The sequence below is a fragment of the Diachasmimorpha longicaudata genome, chromosome 16 (assembly GCF_034640455.1).
Source record: "Diachasmimorpha longicaudata isolate KC_UGA_2023 chromosome 16, iyDiaLong2, whole genome shotgun sequence".
NCBI classification, from domain to species: Eukaryota; Metazoa; Arthropoda; class Insecta; order Hymenoptera; family Braconidae; genus Diachasmimorpha; species Diachasmimorpha longicaudata.
In genome coordinates, this window is record NC_087240.1 from 5,253,090 (window position 1) to 5,268,707 (window position 15,618).

General features: G+C 40.0%; 1 protein-coding gene across 9 annotated transcripts in view; it reads left to right on the forward strand.

Moving 5' to 3' along the window:
- The window catches only part of LOC135170260 (multidrug resistance protein homolog 49), a 30,909-nt gene extending 15,919 nt beyond the window's left edge, over positions 1 to 14,990 (forward strand). For 7 of the 9 annotated variants that reach the window (XM_064135932.1, XM_064135936.1, XM_064135933.1 and 4 more), the window contains 12 exons: positions 2,637 to 2,773; positions 3,999 to 4,068; positions 4,300 to 4,381; positions 4,763 to 4,956; positions 5,679 to 5,927; positions 7,222 to 8,059; positions 8,834 to 9,037; positions 9,300 to 9,651; positions 9,746 to 9,973; positions 10,048 to 11,399; positions 12,111 to 12,257; positions 12,924 to 14,990. In XM_064135932.1, the coding sequence (XP_063992002.1) occupies positions 2,659 to 2,773; positions 3,999 to 4,068; positions 4,300 to 4,381; positions 4,763 to 4,956; positions 5,679 to 5,927; positions 7,222 to 8,059; positions 8,834 to 9,037; positions 9,300 to 9,651; positions 9,746 to 9,973; positions 10,048 to 11,399; positions 12,111 to 12,257; positions 12,924 to 13,127 (4,035 nt within the window). In that variant the 5' untranslated portion in view covers positions 2,637 to 2,658 and the 3' untranslated portion in view covers positions 13,128 to 14,990. The remainder of the gene's footprint in view (positions 1 to 2,636; positions 2,774 to 3,998; positions 4,069 to 4,299; positions 4,382 to 4,762; positions 4,957 to 5,678; positions 5,928 to 7,221; positions 8,060 to 8,833; positions 9,038 to 9,299; positions 9,652 to 9,745; positions 9,974 to 10,047; positions 11,400 to 12,110; positions 12,258 to 12,923) is intronic. The other 2 variants (XM_064135940.1, XM_064135941.1) reach the window with 1 other exon arrangement.
- Positions 14,991 to 15,618: the final 628 nt, after the last annotated feature.

Here is a 15,618-nt window from a genome sequence, read left to right on the forward strand (position 1 = left end):
TCGATGAGCAGTGGAATTCGGTAATTTACTGCCTCGTGATTTGCAGCATTCCGTGAATAATCGTAATATAATTGTGGCTTTACGTGAAAGTAAGAGAGACACATTGTTAATGAAACAATCGTCTCTTAAATATCGATCAGCGTGTAGAAGGGGGAGGTAGGGAGATTTTAGAAAAATTACTGCGATAAAAAAATGAGGATTTTTTAGGAAATTACGAAGTGGAAATCTCTGAAGATCTTTCAGCTATCGATCGAGTTCCTACGGATCTTCAATATTTATATCGATATTTATAGTTAGACAGTCTATACCTACACCATCCGGTTGAAATTATGGTATAACGTTAACTACACTCGCTTTTATAAGTTGGGTAATTAAAATTGTAGCAGACGGTGTGTCCATGTGAGTGTACGTATGGGTGTCGCCAAAAGTGGCACATCAAAGCACAAACTTCATCACAAGGCCTTCTCTCGAAATAAACCTGGCAAGCATCATCGGACGTGTTTTGCAATCATAAGAGGCGACTCGACGAGGAAATATTGATATTCACCGTTGACGGTTCCTTCATTTTTCCAACATTTCTCCTATTGTTATAATTTATCTCCATAAATTAAAATGTCTTGAACCACTTTTTCGACTTTTTCGATTTTTTTCGATAGTTAAAGCCCCCGAATGATAAACGTAAATCAAACCATAGCATTCATTATTGATAAATTTGATGATAAATAACCTCATTTATGTAAATGACGCGGTAGCATTTATAATGAGCCGATGGGAAATTTCGTATTTGTGGATAATGAATCCTATAAAGTGCATCAAAAGCACGAAACGGCTGAGTGAACATTGTGGGCCACATAATTACGGTAGTTCGTATGGGGAAAGATTGACTCATGAGTAATTGGAAAAATATTCACCCCCACCGAGACCAGGAGAGAGATTTCGCTCTCTCCAGGTTCGAAAAGACGAAATCAATAAATTGGAAGATCGAAGAGTGATGAATTCTATGTCTCGGGGATTTAAACGATTCAAGAAAAATCACTTGCGTCAAGTGAATATAATTCAGCTACTGATATTTATTCTTGCCAAGTTTTTTATAGTGAACCCGCCCTTTGCATGCGAGTCGAGTGGTCAAACCACCCCGCCATCTTTTTCCCTGTGTTCGACAAGTTTTTTTCCTTCCAATCCCCCAACGGCTACTTTCCGGTTGTTCCGAAACGGAATAAAAAACGCTGGATATTTTTTATCTGAATGATTCATTCCACGGTTCCTTCGTTCAACAAAACACCGAATTTTCCTGTCAATTTAAATAATTTTGTATGTTTTTTTTTCTTTACAATATTTTTTTGGAATTTTCTCATCGAATTGTCGAGCGTTGGACGTTGGCCGATGCGTATGTGACCCAGAATTTCACTAAAAATAATCTCCCCGTGTGATTTTATCTTATATACCCTGAATTTAGGGAAAAATTGTTACATAATGAGAGTGCAGATTACTCGGTGAATTCGTGACTCTGCACAGTTACGTGCCGACACCTCTTTATTATTCAGAAACTTTTAACAGATGAAGTTTCATATTTAACGACGAAAGTGCCGAAGATTCGGAGGAAAAAAGCTGAAAGAATTGAAATTTTATCGAGAAAAAAATTGCGCGTTTGAGTAGAAAAATTGTGGGGGGGGGGCCGAAGGGGGTAAATCATGCTGAATCGACGGATTCATTCGCTCATGTACCTCGGAGATTGTGAAACGTGGTGTGAAAACCCCATGATGTACCACTCGAGGCAACCGAATTCTTCTTTTCCGAATGTAACCCTTTGTTACTGGGGTACACCGCCCAGGATTAGCGTGTGGCCTGGATAATGTCCGGTTAAAGTTTGTTTTAACAGTTTCTAATGGAGTTTTGAGAGTTGCAAAAGTACGTAAGGGTTAGTATACCACGGGCAGTTTAGAGCACCCTTGTATGTTGGAAAATTGAACGACAGTTCTACAAACTCAGGTCATTGTTTCTTCTGTGGAATCCTCTCTCAGGATCCACTGGATTCGTTTCGTCCCCGGGCACATGACATAAATATTCAATAAACAATAGCCTATTTGTCCGTAATTCCGGACATTATCTCGAGCTTTCAGGGAATTTTCCCTGGACTCGGATTTATATCTATTTTTATTCACTAAAAATATATTTTGAAAACTGTGAATTTCATTCAATCAAATATTTTACTTTTCAAATAATATTTTTTACCCCAGTAACAAATTATAAACTTATATTTGAACGATTACAAAGCTTCTTTTCGAGAGCAAAACTATGTGAAGTCCGATACGAACTCTGCAATCAGTGATTATCAAAAAAAAAATGGGGGGAGAGGGAATGAAATGAGAGGGTTGCACCCTGTCTTTACTCCCAACTGGCTTAACGAAGTCTTGTTTGAGGAGCTTTCATCGCAACAGCAAACTCTCTTCTTTCAGGGCGTCTGTAGCTAGGAAAACGTGACCGACAATGAAACTGCAATTCGTGGAATTGAAATTCTTTGACTACTGCGGATTCCTCACGATTTGCAATATTTTTACCTCCCCCCCCCCTCCTCAACCGTTCCATTGATTTTCGACCGGTGATATCGATATGTTTATTGTCTGTTGTTCTTTCAGAGTTGTTAACTGAGAATGCGCGATGACGCAGCGGATTTATCAGTGGTCAACGAGCCCTCGCGAGGCCGTACCTCAGGGTATCCAAATGGAGCCCCCGAGAATAAACTCCAATCACCGAGGAAAAATCCTCTCGAGGTGTAAGTATCGTCAATTGCTTATGAAAAATTGGAAAGGTATTTGTTGCCTCCAAAGTCCATAAACCAACTGTCGAGAAAAATTTTTTTTCTCCCAACAATTTCCACCGATTTTTAGTTCAAAAATTCCGAGCGTTTGATTTTCCGATCGTCCCAATAACATAATTAGCCTAATTATATATATTTTCCCTCAGTGTAAGTCTGATGTCTCACCGTGGAGACGTGATAAAATTCCCAGAAACTCCTTGAACTCCCGGAGAAATTCTCGAAGTTCCTCGTAATTTCCAACTCCTCGATTTTTTTTTAATTTTCCGGTTCTAAAAATCATCTCCCTCGGGTCCCGTGTAATTAATGCCTCGATAAATATCTATAACCATGAGGTCTATCCTCTTGATCTCGAGACTGTCCATCTATCGTAGATTTGTCGTGAGTAAAGTTTCGAAACAGCAATTATTCTGGTTAATGGATCATTCCCCTTTCTCGTCTGGGGAATCGTCAGAGTGTGTTCCATGGAGTTTTGTACGAGGGTCTCGGGGAAGAACGAGAACGAGGAGAGGAGATGGAGGGATGTCAAGAGTCCAGGGAACAAGTGGAAGTTAGCCAGCTTACAAAGTCTGAGATCGTTCCACCAATCCTCTTGACACTCACATTTCTGTCCTGTTGTTCTTTTAATCCCCCGTCGAAAAGACGGAATTTACGTATTTCAAACGACTCGACGACATTTAAAGAAGAACTATTTAAGCAGAAGTGACGACACTGAGAGAAAAATTATGCTGTTAATTTTTGGGAATTTTTTAATTAAATATTTCGTCACCAACTTCGACTGGAAAAAATTAATTTCCTATTTTTTTTTGCATATTTCCATAGGGGGTAAAATAAAAGGGTCAGGGTGGGACACTTTCCCCACGAGCTCATAAACGAAAAAATATTCACTCTCTTATCTCCACTAAATCCCGAATAAATTAAAATAATTTGTAGTCCTGTCGTTCTTCCCCATTAAACAAATTAAAATAAACCCTTAAAACCTCGCCCTTTTATTATCTACACACGTGCAACCCAGGGGAAATACGAAATTCTTATCAGAGGGTTGCGATGATGTCAGACAGCCACTTATCTCAGAATGTCTCGTACAATATAACTAAACATTCGTTTAATAGGATATAAACGATATAATGACTATTGTTGGTGAGTGACGTACGTAAGGTACCAAATATCATTTCATTTACAGACACAGAGCAAGACAAGGCGAAGGATGAGTGGGAAGCCGATTACATGCTAAAGGATAATGAAGAACCCATGTACGAAATGATTGACAGTATTAATACACAGTACAGAACAATCAGATACATTTAGCATGAACTATTGACGAGGGAGTGATGGATAGAAGAGGGGAAAGGCATTTTGGGGCAACAACTCGAATATAATTATCGATAATTATTTGATAAATAATCGTGATCAGTGATAATTTATTTGATGATTGGGATATGATACTGGGGGGATACTAATTGTTTATTATTTTTTGTCCACAGTGAGTTTGTCCCACCGCAAACAAAGGAGGAGGAAAAGCCAGCACCAACACCATCTCTTCCACCCGTGCCTTATTACAAACTCGTGAGTTTTCAAATATAAGTTAATGGTGATGATGATTTATGAGGAGAAAATTAATTTTCAGGGGATGAAATAAAATCCTCGTTCGATATTCGGATAAAAATGAAATGTAATATTATATTACATTTCGTATTCTTCGGTTCAATTATCATAGCATAAATCATAGTTATTTTATGGAGCCGTGTCATGTTGCCCATTATATAACCCATTGGTTCCCTTTTGTGGTAACACGATATACGATACTCATCGAATCGACATCAAACGTATCAATCGATTGGGAAACCCTGGAATATCATAGCGAATGCCATTAGCAATGCCTTTACCCAGTTTGTGACATTGTTCTATCGTAATTACTGTAATCACACTGTTTTCCATGTTATACAGTTCCGATTTGCGACATTCGGTGAGTTGATGTACGTACTTGCGGGCCTGTTCATGGGGACCTTGACAGGCCTCTGTATTCCGGTATCGACGATACAGTACGGTGAATTCACTACTCTGTTGGTGGATAGAAATACCATAAACCAAACCAGCACACCCACACTCATCATGGCTTGGTTTGGCGGTGGCGCAGTCCTGTGAGTTATTTTTTTAAATAAAAAATTGCAAATCCGAAAAAAAATCTGGTGCTGGTACAGATAATTTTATTGGATCGTACCTGAATTTTTATAGAAAATTTCTCTCCCCCCCCCATAGTACCTCTCCTCCTTTTTCAATCGCAAAAATAAATCGACGTTTAAAAAACTCAATTCAATAGTACATTTCGATTTCTATAGACTTCAGCGATATCTGGTACGTTAAAAAATTCTTTACCTATCACTCGGTGAAAAAAGAAAATCTATTCTGTCGAGTGTCCCACTTCCTTTTTCTGGAGTTTTCAAAAAAAAAATTCTATGGCACTGATAAAAGATCTGCGCTTATTATTTATGGGGTAAAGTCTGGTAGAAACGGACAACGGATAGCAAGGGCATTCACGTTTCATAGCAAGAGCTGAAATACCGATCTTGTATTTAATTTATTACATTCTTCTCACCTCTCGGAATAGTAACTTCATCGCAAATCGATATTCTATCTTTGCGATGTTCACCGTGAGGCAACAAAATATTCACGTGAAAATGATCATAAATATTCCGATGCGTTAGGAATGTTCAACAATCGGGTGAATCGACGACTGATAACGATTGTCAGGGACATTTTTTATCTATAAACGTCGCTCGTCGAGTCGAACCGCTCGCGATTTCAGCCCTAATTATTCGCCCCATCGATCCCAAATTAATTACCCAGAGTAATTAATTTACAGAGGACCTAACGCTACTGAGGAAGAGCGAATGGATGCTCTGTATGACGACTCGGTGGCATTTGGCGTGTCATGTGCAGCCTTATCAACACTGCAATTCTTCTTCGCTATATTTACAGTGGACTTCCTCAACGTAGCGGCCTTCAGACAAATTGCCAGAGTCCGTAGAATGTTCTTGAGAGCTGTATTGCGACAGGATATGTCTTGGTACGATACGAATACATCCACCAACTTTGCCAGCAGGATAACAGAGTGAGTGGATAAATTTTTAACGTCAATATGTTGAGAAATCGTCGCCGATGGTCTAAGGAGTTACTCATCACTCCACTGCGTCATTTATTTATTTATTTTTTCTACTGGTGTGCAGACGAGACGTGGCATTTATCCAATGCAGTCATATTCTTCAGAGGTTTTTGATCTCGTCACGAGAATTATGTCATGTCGTTATTTAAATTTAGTTATTTTAATTGAGTAATGAGGGAATTAATATCGCAGGACTTTAGAGTATCACGAAAATGATTTAATTTGCAAAGAAACAATTTCTTTAATTGTCAGGGAAAGGAATCATTGATTTTCAATTTATTTGCGTTGATTCTGTGAACTGGAATAAGGGGAATTATTTGTGATACTTCTGAACGCTGTCTTTCCTATAAGTTGCTATCGATAATCTTATGGTAAACAAAAATGGAAATATCGATTAATTCAGTTTATCACATTGCCAGTGAATTCAATATGCCATTTGGTTATCTCTCGGTTAGTCACCTCAAGATGCATTATTTATCCAAGCGAATTGATAAGATATCTCGACTCACTAAATGCACCAGTTCGATGATAAAGTATTGCCACTAGCAAGTTTGACGCTAACTATCTTGCGCAAGATGGTTAGGGACGTTGAATGGTTTGACATGGGTATAACTGCATTCTCATTATCATTGTAACAAGTTTCTACTGTTCGACAGTTTGGGCAAGTTTAGTGAACAATGAGTGACACTAGTTCTGGACCATACGAGACTTTAATGTCTTTTAGGAATGGGGATATTAGTCTGGTACACAGACGACGGAACGACCTATCGATCGGTTAATCGATAGACGATGTTTGCATGAACTTTTTTGTTATCGGCCAGGGGGGGATGACCTGTCATATTGAGGACAGAAGCTGGGGGGAGGGGGAGAGAGGGCTGGGGTAGCTCAAGGTGGTACACGGGTTTGGAGGTTTCACGTTCAACCACCTGTTGCTGGGTGTACCCTTACACGATTGCATGAACATGTTAACCTTTGACATGAGCTTGTCTTCATCCTCGATTTTTTACATGTTGATGATAATTTGGATACGTCAGGTGGATTCGCAGGGGGTTAATTCTTGCTGGAGGTGGGAATATCAATCCCCCGTCGGTGAATAATTGAAAATAAATTATGTGTAATTTTTAATTTCTTGTTTAAGCTCTTGGGGAGCAACTGATTTTCGTGAAAATTCGGAAAATCAGCAATAATATGATGAAGTTCGAATTGTTAATAATTATTGGGGGTTATTTTTCCTGCCTTCCAGGGATTTAGACAAAATGAAGGAAGGAATTGCCGAGAAACTTGGAATTTTCACATACCTCCTGGTATCCTTCATATCATCTATCATCATATCCTTTATCTACGGCTGGAAACTCACTCTAGTGGTTTTGAGTTGTGCCCCAATAATCGTTATTGCCACTGCAATTGTGGCCAAAGTTCAGAGTTCCCTGACTGCCCGTGAATTGAGTGCTTACGGTCAGGCCGGAAGTGTTGCTGAAGAGGTGCTCGGTGCAATAAGAACAGTTGTGGCATTTGGGGGTGAAAAAGTTGAAGTTGCCAGATACACGAAGAAACTTGAGCCGGCTGAGAGTACAGGAATTAAGCGTGGATTGTGGTCTGGTGTTGGTGGTGGTGTCATGTGGTTTATCATCTACATGAGCTATGCCCTTGCATTCTGGTACGGTGTACAATTGATTCTCGAGGACAAGCCTAAAGATGATAAAGAGTATACACCAGCTGTTCTTGTGATTGTTTTTTTCGGTGTACTCGCTGGTGCACAAAATATGGGCCTCACATCACCACATCTTGAGGCATTTGCTGTTGCACGTGGTTCAGCAGCTGCTGTATTTCAAGTTTTAGATCGTGTCCCCACCATTGACAGTCTCAGCAGTGAAGGTCTCATGTTGAAGAGTGTTAATGGAGAGATTGAATTTAAGGATGTTCACTTCCGTTATCCGGCGAGGAAGGACGTCAAAGTCCTCCAGGGATTGAATTTGAAGATCAAACATGGGGAGACTGTGGCATTGGTGGGCGGCTCTGGTTGCGGTAAATCTACCTGTTTGCAGCTGATTCAGCGACTCTACGATCCTCTACAGGGACAGGTATGGCACACGGTGATAAATCTTGAAAAAAATTTTCAGTACCAGGACTAGAATTTTTTGATCGACATTTCTCTCTCTCCATTTTCCAAGTCTGTTAATGTATTCCTTTGGGTGCCGGGGGATTCAATTAAAATGGTAAAAGGAGATTATAGTTTATGGACTGAAACGCCAAGATCCATAACGGAAATGTAGATACTTCTTCCCTTTGTGGAATCACTCTTCTTGGTAAGCAGATTTCATGGGTTGAAAGTAGTGAAATCGATGGAAATCTTGCGCTCTTACGAATATCTCCCAACGCTTTCATACTGCGCACCGAGTTTTTCTTACGTTACCCTTAACGGCTCTATCTTTACACCGATATTTTATAGCTATCGTCATATACTGGGATAAATGGATTTTAGAGAGTTTTATTCACTGACTATTCAGAGGATGTTTATGGCCATTACTACACCGCATGTTCAACTGTCAGTTCCCTGGATACATTTATTTTCACGGATTTTTTTTATAGCGTAGCAATGAAATACAGCCATTTAAGGTCTTCGGGGAATACTTTTTCACCCCAGAGTTGGAGAGAGAGAATTCTTTTTTTCAAAACTTCTGATGGTAATAGTAGACGATGTGCTTGATTTCCTCCAATATTTTTTCATTCACCGGTAAATTCGAAATCTCAAATTTCATATTTTGAGAAGACCCTCTTTTATCCCAATATACAGAAACGGGGTTGACGTTGAGAATTGAATTTCCGGTGTAACAAGTACCGATGATCAATTGCAGGTACTGTTGGACGGCATTGAAATACCTAAATTGAACGTCGCATGGATGAGGTCACACATTGGTCTCGTGGGTCAGGAGCCAGTCCTATTTGACACAACAATCCGTGAAAATATACGGTACGGTAACGATAACGTTACAGAGGAGGAGATGATCAAAGCAGCAAAGGAAGCGAATGCACACGACTTCATCAGTAAACTGCCTGAGGTGAGATGGCTATTTAGTATTTCACGATTAACTTAATGCGTGAAAAATATAATTTTCACTTCATCACAATCCCATTCCCCCTCCCCCTCCTCACTCTCACAATTATCGAATATGATTAGTCTCTGTGAGTAAATAATTTAATAAGCTCGAGTAAGGTTGTGGAATTTATTCCGCCCATTTCGTGCAGAAATGACACTTTTGAATAATGAGTTAAATTAATTCCTCATTATCAGTCAAACTTAATGATCCTTTTTTACCTCAGGGGTATGATAGCCCAGTGGGTGAACGTGGCTCACAACTATCAGGCGGACAAAAGCAAAGAATAGCTATAGCACGTGCTTTAGTCAGACGTCCAGCGATTCTCCTGCTTGATGAGGCAACATCTGCTTTAGATCTCCACAGTGAGGCAACTGTACAACGCGCCCTGGATGCTGCATCCAAAGGAAGAACAACGGTCATTGTAACCCATCGCCTCTCAACAATCACCAATGCCGACAGAATCGTATTCATAAAGGACGGACAGGTAGCTGAGATGGGAACTCACGAGGAACTACTCGCACTTGGAAATCATTATCACGCCTTGGTATCAGCTGATGCCAGTGCTACTGCCAGAGGTGAGTGCCAGAGGGAGATTTCCGGTTTAGGAGATTTTTATTAATTTTCCCAAGTTCACATGTCTAACTCCATTGTCCATACACTTTCTGACAGCAAAAGCCACAGCATCGGCCGTGAAAACTGTGACAGCGACAAAACCGAAGCCGAAGCCACCGTTGAAGAAGCAATTTTCCACCCTCTCGATGCACTCACATCGTCTCTCCCTGGCGGGTGGATCGACAACGTCTGAAGAGGAACTTGAGGAGCATGAGAAGCCATACGATGCACCGACATTGAGAATATTTGGCCTGAACAAACCCGAGTGGCCATACAACGTAATTGGTGAGTAATGTATTCATTAAAAATTCCGGAGCTAATGAATGACAATTTATAAATATCAAATGAATGGTAATCAGGTTGTCTGGCAGCTGCTGTGGTTGGTGCCTCGTTCCCAGCATTTGCGGTGTTATTCGGTAAAGTCTATGAGGTATTAGGTCTACCCGATGACGACGAGATACGCGATGAAACCATAAACTTCTCGATTCTCTTCATTGTGGTTGGGATAATAACGGGAGTTGGTACTTTCCTACAAATGTACATGTTCGGTCTTGCGGGTGTGAGGATGACCACGAGATTGAGGAGTATAACGTTTGCGGCAATGTTGAAACAGGAGATGGGCTGGTTCGATGAGGATGCAAACAGTGTGGGTGCACTATGCGCTAGATTATCATCGGATGCTGCTGCTGTTCAAGGTGCTACTGGTAGCAGAATTGGATCGATTCTTCAAGCAATGTCGACACTCGTTCTGGGCGTTGGTTTGTCACTGTACTTCACTTGGAAGATGACACTTGTGTCAATCGTATCGATACCACTTGTACTGGGTGCTGTATTTATGGAGGCGAGGATAATGGGTGGTCAGGGTATGGAGGAGAAGAAAAAAATGGAGTGCGCTACGAGAATTGCCATCGAGGCTATATCAAATATACGTACGGTGGCCAGTTTGGGTAAAGAGGGAGCTTTTCTCGATCGTTATTGTGTGGAACTTGGAAAAGTTGCTGCGGCAACTAGAACACGAAATCGTCTACGCGGTTTGGTGTTCTCGTGCGGTCAGACTATACCGTATTTTGGGTATGCACTGAGTCTGTATTACGGTGGTTATCTTGTGGCTAGAGAGGGATTACCGTATAAAGACGTGATCACGGTATCCGAGGCACTGATCTTCGGCTCGTGGATGCTTGGTCAGGCACTTGCTTTTGCTCCTAATTTCAATACAGCTAAGATATCCGCTGGTAGGATATTTCGTCTATTGGATCGAGTGCCGGAGATCATGACACCACCGGAATTGGATGACAGGGATAAGGATTGGAAGGCTGATGGTCTCATACAATTTTCCAAAGTTGAATTTCATTATCCAACGCGCGTTGAGAGCCAGATCCTTCGTGGGCTCAATTTAATCGTTAAACCTGGACAAATGGTTGCATTGGTGGGCCAGAGTGGGTGTGGTAAATCAACCTGCATTCAGTTACTTCAACGACTTTATGATCCAGTATCGGGTACTGTTACGATGGATAGACGTGACATTTCATCGGTATCGCTTTCTGCGTTGAGGGCACAACTCGGTGTTGTGGGACAAGAGCCGGTATTGTTCGATCGTACTATCGCGGAAAATATTGCTTATGGAGACAATAATCGTTTTGTGGGAATGGAGGAGATCATGGAAGCCGCCAAGAAATCCAATATACATACTTTTGTCAGCTCTCTACCTTTGGTGAGTACAATATCAATAAGTCGTATGTGTATTAATTGGTCCTGCAGCTTTTACCAACCGTAATCACAAAAATTTTGAACTCTGTCCGATGATGTCGCTAATTTATATTGAGGTTCGAACAAAAATATCCGGGGGCGTATCGATTCCCCGGATATTATCGGTGTCCTGAGAAAGACGTAGAAGTTTCATGTCCGTTACCCAGTAATTTTCTGCTCAATGTGTAACTTTAACTTCAACCCCTCTACATCCACCTCTACTATCGAAGATCCATCACCGCCATCGGGTCATTTTAGTTCAATTTGGAACATTGGAATTGGTCTTTTTGTCAAGCGGATATACGCTAGACCGATTCAACTGGTATAAAATGAGATTGAAAACAGCATACTAAAGGTTGATTGAAATTTCACGCTGGGGTATAGAGAACTTCGTGAATGTTACATTGAATTCCCAATTAGCTGGGCGAACAGTTCAAGTGGATCCATTCAATGCAATCGTGATCAATTTTACCGGGATTTATAAAGTTCACCACAAATATCTACACTCGGTGAAAAGGTTACTCAAATTAAATGTGATAATAAATCATTGTTGCTGTTGATATTGACTAATTGGCAATTTATGATTAATATTTCTCAAACAATGCAGTTTTTTCGTTCGCCAAATTTTCGGTTTGAACAATCCACGAAGTTTTCCTTTTTTTTTCTCTGCTCTCAGGGATATGATACGAGACTGGGTAGCAAAGGTACTCAATTGTCAGGTGGTCAGAAACAACGTATAGCAATAGCACGTGCTCTCGTCAGAAATCCACGTATACTTCTTCTGGATGAAGCAACATCAGCCCTCGATACTCAGAGTGAAAAAGTGAGTATTTTTTCCTATTAATTTTGAAAAATCAGAGCCAAGAAAGAAAAACAAATACCTGGGGATTCGCATGACGTTGGAGGCATGAGTGACTGACGTAAAAGGCCACCCATACAATTTTTTTTTTACCATCCATACGCGTTGTGCGAATGGGGGAAAAACCCTACGGGGACACAAGACAAAAGACCATTTTTCAATGTGAACCCTCGCCCACTGTACAATGGGACGGAGCTACCAATTAACGGCGTTTATAATAGGGGAGCGTTCAAAACTTGGTGGTGGGATAAATTTTATAAAAGAGTAAATGTCAGGAGGATAAAACCTCGGGAATACGCGGAGAATTTTTTTTCCCCGTTGAGCTTAGATTTTTTTTCAAGCTCAAAGCTCAATTGTCTACTGTCTCACAAAGATGATGCGTAAGGATTTTTTTTTTGTGAGAGGCCCTCGGGGAAATCCACAGTTACTCCCCTTCGTCAGTTTGATGGAGAACCTCTGGTGTGTCGACACTGGTGCTTTTTTTTTTAACCCGAGAATATTATGACGCCAGTGATCATTTATAAGAGAAAGCACAATTTCGTACATCAAGTTGTTGGGGAATTGTGCGAAGTTTAAAACGCTTTTTACTCCTCCGTCTTTTATTGTGGATTATTCTGTTGTTGTAAACAGGTCGTGCAAGCGGCGCTAGATAAGGCTATGGAGGGTAGAACTTGCATCACTATAGCTCATCGTCTTGCCACCATAAGAAACGCAGACGTGATTTGCGTTTTTGAAAAGGGTACAGTAGCTGAGATGGGTACACACGATGACCTCATTGCAGCTGATGGCCTCTACGCTCACCTTCACGCTCTCCAGGAAGCAGCCATGGAATAAATGACAAAATTATCGGATTCCCGGAGTATTTTTTTTTTCTCCTCGTTTTAGATTTTTTTTTTGTTCGTATTCTCTAGTGGAGGGAGACAATGCTATGAAAATGGAGGTAGAATATTTCTCCGAAGGTGCTAGAGATCACGCATTTAAGTTGTACGTGTAGTTTCGTGGCTGATAAATCGTACCAACCCTCGGGAATTTGAGAATCTATTTGGGTCTAATAATAATATTTTTTTTTTCTCTCATCTCAGCTCAGTTCTATACTCAATTCACAGAGATTTGGCACATGCGCCAGGATTTTATGATCTTTTTTTTTAATGTTAGAGTAGGGAGAGCATGAGCTTCGCGTGGATTGATAGATTGCCTGATCACACGTAGACTCGTACTACTCGATCGTTATTATAACTAGGTATTTTTATTTAGTTGAAGTCGTAGATGTGCGAGTACTTTCTGCCGTTGGAAATGTCAAGCGCAAAGATTGATCTTGAGAGAATTTATTTTCGTATAGAATTTTTTTGTAAGTAAATTATTCAGTGTTTTTCCTTCACGTACTGTCCTCCATTATCCAATGGTGTACCATTCGGTTAGTTATAAATCGTTTATCTTTAAGATTGAGTAGATGGTTTTAGAGATGAAATAATAGAGCTGTCTGAAGTGAAACTGTCCAAGTGAATTATAACGTTTCATTATTGAATACACAAAAATAACGCAGTTAGTGTCAAATTTTCTACTAATGCAATGTCATTATTTTCGTAGAGTTGTAATCATTCTATTCCATATCGTTTCAATCATTCATATTCTTTCCCTGATGTATGGTCAATTTCGTGACGTATTTTTGTTCTATCAGGGCACAGTGTACACTAACTAACTTCCTGTGAAAAAAAATCGCACACACTCCCGTCATTATCGATGAAATAATGTTTAACGCAGTTTTTATTTCTCCGCTTATTGCATGTACAACGATAATTAGATACCCGGTCGCTCGTCATGGTGGGGTAATCTACTTATTGGTTGACGTAAAAAAGGACCGCAGAGGGATGAAAAAAAAATATGTCTGGCGGGGTGAAATCTTTCTTGTTAGCTCTCGTTTAACGAGGCATGTGGAGCCTCCGCAAAAACTCGAGTGTCTTTCTAGCGAGATTTTTTTTACAAATCTCCAAATTGCGACAATCTTTTTGTCCTCTGCATCCGTGAGAACGCGAGGGAGATATAATTGTAGTTGAATTTTTTTATTGAATATGTGGTGGAAGATAATACTGCGCCGGTTTGTCCAGGGAATTTTGATATCTTGTACTGGAGAGGTACGAAGTTTAAGAAAAAATTGAGGCAAATAACTTAATAACAATAGTTGATGGCCCATCTATTTTATAGGAGAGAATAATTAATTCGGTGGCTAAATAATTTTATGGAAATTCTACGGGGAATCCCCGAGTATTTCACTGATTTTTATGAACAAATATATAAATTTCCTATTCAATTTTCTAGAGGCATCTCATTTTGAGGATCGTGTCATATAATAAGATTAGAAACTGCCTTTAGCAGTTTATTTTCGGCCGATGACAATACATCTGTATAGATAGACGTATGTTAAATGACAATGACAATTCTTGAGAAACATACTCTTATAAATTATCGCTAGGCTATCAATTATAGACCGGGTAGGTAAATGTTACTTAAAATGTTGCAGACATTGACGCGTGGTCTAACTTAGCAGTTCAGTGATACTAGATATACATGAACGAGTATTACTTTTTGTGTTTTTTTTTTGTTCAGTGATGATGAGAGAGATGAACAAATATTGGAATCAATGTAATCCGCCATGTACCAACTTATGAGCATGAAAAAATAAACCGTTTTAATGCGAAAGTGATGGGGTTTTTTTTTCTCTGGGGAGGGTCTCAGGGGGGATTTATTCATGGAATAATTAATTAATTCGTACTGAGTACTGAGAATATTTCCCAGAATATTACAATGTATTTCCTCAAGTAGAAAAAATCGAAGCAGCAATTGTTTCCAGATAAAAAACCCCAACGATTCCAGATTTTTATGAAAATTTCGGGGTAATAAATTTATCCACAATTCTTTCTCCTACAAATTTTTTCCCCCAGTCAATTTTACTGCATCAACTTTTCGCAGCTTGCGGTGCCATCATCTGTACACAAGTATTAGAATGTAAAACTACCGAGAGGAGTCGTCCGCTTGTCGAGGTAATTTCAATTTTGTTTTGCGGTCTACGATCTCGGGAGTTTGCCTCAACAAGCACTGTCGAAATGTAAAAAGAAAGAGGGGAAGGGGGTTGGAGATAAGTTATGAGCGGATACGTCATCGTCGCCCTATTGTCGTCTTTGAGGACTGAGAGAAAACTAAGTTGACTCAGAGCTGAAGTACAGCATTTCCGAAGTTACCGCGAGAATAAGGACAGACTGTAATGCTGGAGGGTGTTTTTTCCACTTTTGTTCTCCTGTGCTTTTTTTTTTTACCGTAACTTTCGCTT